The 7,247-nt window shown below is 46.0% G+C and overlaps 1 protein-coding gene across 1 annotated transcript; it reads left to right on the top strand.

Annotated features, from left to right (window-relative positions):
* Positions 1-859: 859 nt before the first annotated feature.
* Positions 860-3,767, top strand: LOC119316635 (ribosomal RNA-processing protein 17-like). The gene is made up of 4 exons (XM_037590998.1): positions 860-1,173; positions 1,277-1,382; positions 3,097-3,199; positions 3,291-3,767. Exons 1-4 carry the CDS (start codon positions 995-997, stop codon positions 3,536-3,538), a joined length of 636 nt encoding a protein of 211 aa, XP_037446895.1. The 5' UTR covers positions 860-994; the 3' UTR covers positions 3,539-3,767.
* The last annotated feature ends 3,480 nt before the right edge of the window (positions 3,768-7,247 follow it).

Here is a 7,247-nt window from a genome sequence, read left to right as displayed (position 1 = left end):
TTTTTGACGCCGACGGACGAAAAAACACCTGGGAAGCCTTCTTGGGGGTGTGGCCGGAGATGTCCTTATCGTACTGAAGTTGCATTATCCATGTCTGTCCTTGTTAGAACTAGAGATTATGCTTATTTCTGCTTTATTTTCTTTATTATACATATACTCCATGTGTCTCAAAATATAAGACGATGGTACACACTTTTTCCTTCAAAGAAAACCAACCGTAAATTATATTTTTAGTGAGGGGGTATGTAGAATAGGAGTTTTGCGACGAACTTATCACAAGTCGCACCTTACTCATTTCCCTCAAAAAAAAAGTTGCACCTTACTCACACGGATCGCATGTGACTTGTGTACCTTCTTTTTTGAGGATCGTGACTTGTGTACAGACCTGGCCAAACGGGCCGGCGCGGCACGGCACGACACGGCCTGTGCTAATCGTGCCTGGCCCGGCACAGCCCACCATGGCACGTTTAATGGCTGGGCCATGCCGGGCCGGCCCACGAGCGCTGCTCCTTGGCCCAGGCACGGCCTGATTAGTAAATGGGCCGGCCCGATGGCCCATTTAGCACGCTGGGCTGCACATTTTCAGTCTGTTGGGCTGGTTTTTAGGTCTATTGGACTATATTATATATATATATAAATTCTGGAAAATATATAAAAAATTAAACAGGCCGTGCCGTGCCGGCCCGCGTGCCCAGGCTCCAGGCCCAGGCACGGCCCAAGGTGTGCCACGTGTCGGGCACGGCCCATTTAGCTCGTGCCATGCCTGGCCCATGGCGGGCCGTGCCGGCGTGCTAGCGGGCTGGCCTGTTTGGCCTGGCCCGTTTGGCCAGCTATACTTGTGTACCTCTGTATCGTCTAACCTAGTTGCCCCCCTTCTCCAAAGCCGGCGGCGCTTCCTCGTCTCTACGCCCCCCTTCTCCAAAGCCGGCGGCGCTTCCTCGTCTCTACCAGAGAGAGAGAGAGAGAGAGAGAGAGAGAGAGGAAAGGTTTGGCCATGGCGTGGGAGGAAGAGGGATTGGAAGAGGAGCACGAGGAGGATATGGAAGCGTCGGAGGAGGAAGGGGAGGATGTGGTGGTGGGGCAGATGCCAACGTTCATGGTCCCAAAGCACATCAATAAGCGCGCCCTGAAGAACAAGGCCCTCTCCGTCTCCCTCGACAAGAAAGCCCTCAAGTACGGTACCGCAACCTCCTTCGGTCTCTGGGCTGTAGCGGCACGGTGCGATTTGTGTTTGCGTGGGCTCTTAATTTTTTCTAACGCGAATCTTGGACTATAGGGATTTCGTGACTGGGTTTCACAAGAGAAAGAAGAAGAGGAGAAAGGAGGCGCAGAGGATTACGCAGGAGAAGGACAGACGGAAGCGAATCGAGGCACGCAAGAAGGTGAGAAGCTCTCACACAGCATTCTGTTTTTCTGTGTTCTTAGAGCATCTCCAACGGATGATTTAAATTTTGGTGCCACTTGTTCCTCTCCATGTGCACCATCGTAATCAAAGCAATATCCTCCCCTTCGGCCCACTCATATTCCTCTTCGGAGGAGGAATCATCCCACAAAGAGAATTCAAATGAACTCATCTACAACACAATACTTTCCATCACAATCGACTCCTACATCGCAATAAAAAAACGGAAAAATGAATTATTTTTACCTTAGAAGCTTTTTGCCGAACACCTAGTGGCCACCGAAGGAGCAGCGGTCGCCGGCGCAGCTAGGAATGGGCTCAGGGGTGGTGCACCGAAGGAGCAGCGGTCGCCGGCGCAGCTAGGAATGGGCTCAGGGGTGGTGCACCGAAGGAGCAGCGGTCGCCGGCGCAGCTAGGAATGAGCTCAGGAGTGGTGCACCGAAGGAGCAGCGGTCGCCGGCGCAGCTAGGAATGAGCTCAGGGGTGGTGCACCGAAGGAGCAGCGGTCTTCATGACGTCGACGAGCTGGGGGTTGCGGCAGGAACCGCCGTCGCCTCGTCGTCTGACAGCTGAGAGCTCTGAAGGAGCAGTAGCTCTGCGGTGGTAGCGGCGGTCATGTGGGGGTCACGGTGCCACTAATGGATCTCCAAGGTGAGCACCAGTGCTACGCGGCCATTTCGGGCGGTGGTGGGCGGGGAACGGCTGGAATTGCTGCTAATCGGGCTTCGGCGGATCCTGAACCAGCGACGGCGGCGGGGGTTGTTGCGGGCGTCCGGAGCGGCGGGAATGGGCGGTAGAGTGGCGGCTGGGCCGGGGCGGGCGGTGGACTTGCAGCGGTGGCTGCAACGGCGAGATCCAGCCGGAATCGATGTTTGGTGGTGGCGGGGGAAACTTCAGCGTGGCAGTTGCAGTTCGTGCAGCTGTGTTTGTGTTTTGAGGCAGCCGGTGGATATTTGCAGCACTTGGGGCTGCTCAAATTTTTTTCAATCACTGAATACAACATCTCCAGTTGGAGCTGTTTTTTTGTGCCAAGTGCCCAAACAACAGTTTTTTGGGCACCGCGGCTGTTTTACATCATCTGTTCGAGATGCTCTTGTTGTTCTTTGGATGTTTTATTGATTTAGTAATAGTTGGTCAAAAGCAAAGATTTCCAAGAGAAGGTTGATTGATCATCGTTTCCTCTATTATTATGTGCCCACCAGACTGTAGGATCCTTCTAGTTGAAGGGTTCCCTTACGCACCAACATTTTGAGAAGTCTAGGAAGAAGTGTATCATCAGAATGAATGAAAAGCTGAATGGCTGTATCCTACATGGTTAATATTTTTCATATTGGAACATGGGGTGCATTTTTCTTGGGTTAATGCTACCAATAACTGATAGTGGAACATTAGGAAAGGGTACTGCAAAGATTTGTTGTGTTGGGTGGTATGTTGAAGGGAAGATGCCTAGAGCTGCGGAATACACAACGCATTCCTCAGAGCTCGACCGTGTGCTTTCTGGTACGGGAAAACATGCAAGAAACCAGTTTTCTCTGTTAGACTGATGGATGATTTGATGAAACAGGAATGGTAGGGACAGCACTGAATCTGGGCTTACTGTCATTTCAAGTAGATTATCTAGCGTTTCTGTCACATAAATAATATGAACAAGACTTGAAGGGTTTACTGACCAGTGTCATTTTATGTATTTCCAGAGAAAGCAAGAGAAAGAGATTGCTCTATACGGTAAAGTCGTGTCATCAGAAAATGCGGATGGTGAAGACGGTGATGGTGATGGGATGGATGCAGCTGCGCCTGGTGAGTAGAGGGATGAGATTAATTTTACAGCAGTTACTGGCATGATGTTTGTTGATCCTATTGTGCCTTGATTGATTTGGTGCTTATGTAGAAATCAAGACATATGAAGATGGCGGGACTAGAATAACAGTAGTCACCAGTGAAATTACTCATGGAGAGGAGGATGACCAGAAATCCGTGTCAAGGAGCTATGCTAAGAAGAGTTGCGGTGTGGTTAGTGCCAAGAAGCAGCCCAGTTTAGGCGTGAAGAAGAAGCCGCCACCAAAGAGGCAATTCAGCAAAAGCAAGAAGACTAAGAAGGTTGACACGAGTAGACGGAAGAACAAAGGAAAGCATTGACGTTGCCTATGGCTGTGGAGGGACGGGCCTGAGTTGCATTTATTTACTAATCATGCCCGTGCGTTGGGAGAGAAAAAGAAATACACGCTAGCCAAATAAGTATGACTCAATACCCTGACGTATGAGCGTCCTCTATTTGAACACAGTGACTCGCCATGTTATGAACATGTTTTATAATTTGCGAACAGTTTTGTAAAATAACTAATATTTTTTGAAACTGTGAAAATTTTATGATTTCCCACACATTTTTTAATTCACAAATATTTCATGATTTCTTGAACATGTTTTTCAAAATTCACAATGTTTTGAAATTTGGAAATCTTGAATTAATTTAAAGAAGGAAAAAGCAAAAAGTGAGAAAAGAAAAGTCAAAAGACAATGGAAAAAATAGGGGTGTCACGTACTACGGGCCGGCCCATGAACGTGCACTGTGGGAGGGGAGGTGTGTGACAAAAAGAGGGGAGAAATTTGCAGAACCCGGGGATAAAAAAATATACTCTAGCCAAATAAGTATGGCTCAATACCCTGACATATGAGCGTCCTCTATTTTAACACCGTTACTCGCTATACTGCCACTTATCTTTCTTCCCATCCTCGCTGATGATGGATGCGATGCCCACGTGATTGCAATATATTCGACATGGTAAATCTCAAGGCAATGAGCTTGCCACTACACGACACACTTTAAAAACGAATCTCATGAACCACAAACTCGCATTTCTGTTGAGTTTTTTTCAACCTTTTCTAAAATTTCATGGATATTTTTGTCAGCTTCACGAATTTGTTTTGGATACACGATTATTTTTTCAAAATCATGAACATGGTTTTTTCCTGACATTTCTTTCCGGATTGTGTTTATTTTTATAATTTGCGACCAGTTGTAAAATCACTAATATTTTCGAAACTGCGAAAATTTTATGATTCTCCACACATTTTTGAAATCACAAACATTTTATGATTTCTCGAACATGTTTTTCAAAATTCGCAAATTAATTTAAAGAAGGAAAAAAATAAAGAAATAGAAAAGAAAAGACAAAAGACAAAAGACAAAATGCAAAAAGAAAAAAACAAGGGTGTCACGCCCTGCGGGCCGGCTCATGAACGTGCACTGGGTTGGGTAGGGGAGGTGCCTGACAAAAAGAGGAGGAAAATCAGCGAAACCTGGGGATCGAACCCTGGTGTCCGTGGTGGATTAGACAGGCTGTAGCCCTGCGCTGTTTCTGTGTGTGTGAGATATATGAAGTATCATCTCTATAAAACAACTTAGCGCGGCGGCGACTTTAAAAAAAAAAGGAATCATTTTTTGACTTACGAGTGGCATTGGTGGGTAATTTTTGACAATTTATAGGATAAATTATATATCGTACCACTAGAAATATTAGCTGCTTTATTATTACGCAGAGATCAAGTAAAAAGAAATTGCACTGGGCTCAGGTGGTTATTGGCTCAGGTATAACGTGCATAGGTCGTGGATTTGACTCCCACCCTGCACATATTTATTCTGTTTTTTAATTTAAACCAGCACCGCGGGTTTATTACCAGAAAACTTTGGGTTCCGCAAAACGCCACAAGAGACGAAGAATACCTATTTGCTTTACTACTCCCTCCGTCCCGAAATTCATGTCGCGGGGTAGTACATTTTTTTGCATTTTAGTCCTTCCACTTTCAAATCTCTAGAAATTAAGCCCTCATCTCCTTCCTCCTTTTCCCGTCGCCCGCATCGCCACGGCTACCTGCCGCGGCCAGCCGTCTCCAGGGGAAGGTCCCGAGCCGTCGACGAGTAGTTCCTGAGACACCAACGAGCCCACCCACGAACAGGACCTCCGCTGCCCACAAGGAGGATCTCCGCGGCCCGCCGACGAGGAGGATCTCCACCGGCCATCGACGAGCGGGTCCTCCGCCGGCCACCGTCGCCGCGCTGGTCCACTCCGCCCACGATTCTGTCGCTCACTGCCGCCGCACTAGTCCACTTTGGCCCGTCGGCTGGTTGAGGTGGTGGTGGCGGGCGACGCCTCTACTGCCGACGCCCTCCGATCCCCGCCCTCGACCCCCGAGGCCTCTGCTTCTACCTTTGCTACTCCGCTCTGATCCTGCAGCTGATACAGAGTGAAATTGATCCGCATATCCCTTGTCTGTGCTTCTCTGTGATACAAAGTGAAATTGATCCGCAACTCGCTTGTCTGTGCTCCTCTGTTGATACAGAGTGAAATTGATCCGCAGCTCGATATTCGTGTTGTCAGCAGTAGCAAAGCTCCAATAGCAGCTGCCTTGTGCTCCTTTGGCCCGCTCCTTGTGTTGCCTCCAGAGCTCGTGTTCCTAAGGAAGGAAGAACGTAAAATTCAGTTAAAATGTCAGGTTTCAGTTAATCTATACTCCAAACTATTAAAATTTACTATCAATTTTCACGGTGAAACTGATAGTCATCTGGTGAAATTGAATGTTTGTCTAGATCAATAATTGCTAGGATTGTGGAATTAGAGCAGATCAGCTAATTTTGAACATACACAATCACTGTACCTTGCTAACTGTCAAATTGTTAAGTCACTGAACATATGCAGTCACTAAACATATGCAAATTTGGAGTACTGTTTGGTACTGCTGGAATTACTCTAGTTTAGAGTACTCCAGAAATTATGAAAGTTTGGAGTACAAAATTCAGTTTGGTACTGCTAGTTTGGAGTACTGTTTGCAACTTATGAAAGCAACTTCTGTAAAATGGCTTTGTTTAGTGAAAACAACACCAGACTGTTAAAATTTAGTTAAAAGATATGTACCTTGATGTAGACTAAAAGGAGTAGCTTAACTGATCTGGTCCTGTGGCTGGTCAAACTGTACCATGCCAAAGTATTTCCTGCAGAGAGAAAAACCAAAAATAAGCAAACATAAAGTACTTAATGAAAGCTTGGGTATAAAGTGGAGTACATATAAATTCAGTTATGTGAATCATTCAAATTCAATTAGAGCACATATACATATACCTGCAGGCTGCAGCCAATTGATTGGAATGTGCTGTAGTTTTAGTTAACTAACAACAACAATTCTGCAAAAATAGTGTTAACTGAATTCTTTTCAGTAAAGGGGAGTATGATCTTAGTTTACATTGCTGTCAGAGATTCACACATGATCCCCTAATTATTTTGTGTGTAGTGATGGAGGGGATTCATCAAACACAAATGCATGCATGTTGGTTGCACATCTCTTATCTCAGGATGTAGAAAGTTCTGATCATAGTTATTGATGCTAATTCACGTGTGCTTGTAAAAACCAAGCTTACTTGTGCGTAAAAGTTCACTAGTAACCTATTGTGTTGTTGCTTGCTGTAATCTCTTCGTGCTGCTATAAACCATGATGTAGTCATCTTTTGTCAATGATAGCAGGAGTATGGATTTGAACATGATGCATCAAGAGGAAGACGATGAAGGTATTAATTTGAATTGGATCCCTAAAGAGGAGGAACCTCAAGTGGCAGAGAATGGAGCTATGGATTTGAACTTGATGCCTTAAGAGGAAGACTATGAAGCTAGGAATTGGATGCCTCAAGAAGATGAAGAGGAAGAGGATGAAGTTGTGAATTGGATACTTCAAGAGAAAAGAAGAGAATTGTCAAATAAGGAGAGGCATGGTGTTTACTTCGCCTTGCTAGTAATCGAGCTCAGAGATGGATCTGTTCAACCAGATGACAAGCTGCTAGTCTCAACCCTGTTGAACA

This window comes from Triticum dicoccoides, chromosome 6A, assembly GCF_002162155.2.
Source record: "Triticum dicoccoides isolate Atlit2015 ecotype Zavitan chromosome 6A, WEW_v2.0, whole genome shotgun sequence".
Lineage (NCBI taxonomy): Eukaryota > Viridiplantae > Streptophyta > Magnoliopsida > Poales > Poaceae > Triticum > Triticum dicoccoides.
The sequence above is the reverse complement of the archived record's forward strand: the minus strand, read 5'-3'. Positions and strand labels throughout refer to the sequence as shown.

What these genes read in the sequence shown, in the direction of transcription:
- LOC119316635 (XM_037590998.1), top strand. Translation starts at nt 995, where the DNA reads ATGGCGTGGGAGGAAGAGGGATTGGAAGAGGAGCACGAGGAGGATATG. An exon ending in CTCGACAAGAAAGCCCTCAA is followed by an intron (nt 1,174 to 1,276) that starts GTACGGTACCGC and finishes CTTGGACTATAG; the next exon opens with GGATTTCGTGACTGGGTTTC. An exon ending in GAATCGAGGCACGCAAGAAG is followed by an intron (nt 1,383 to 3,096) that starts GTGAGAAGCTCT and finishes ATGTATTTCCAG; the next exon opens with AGAAAGCAAGAGAAAGAGAT.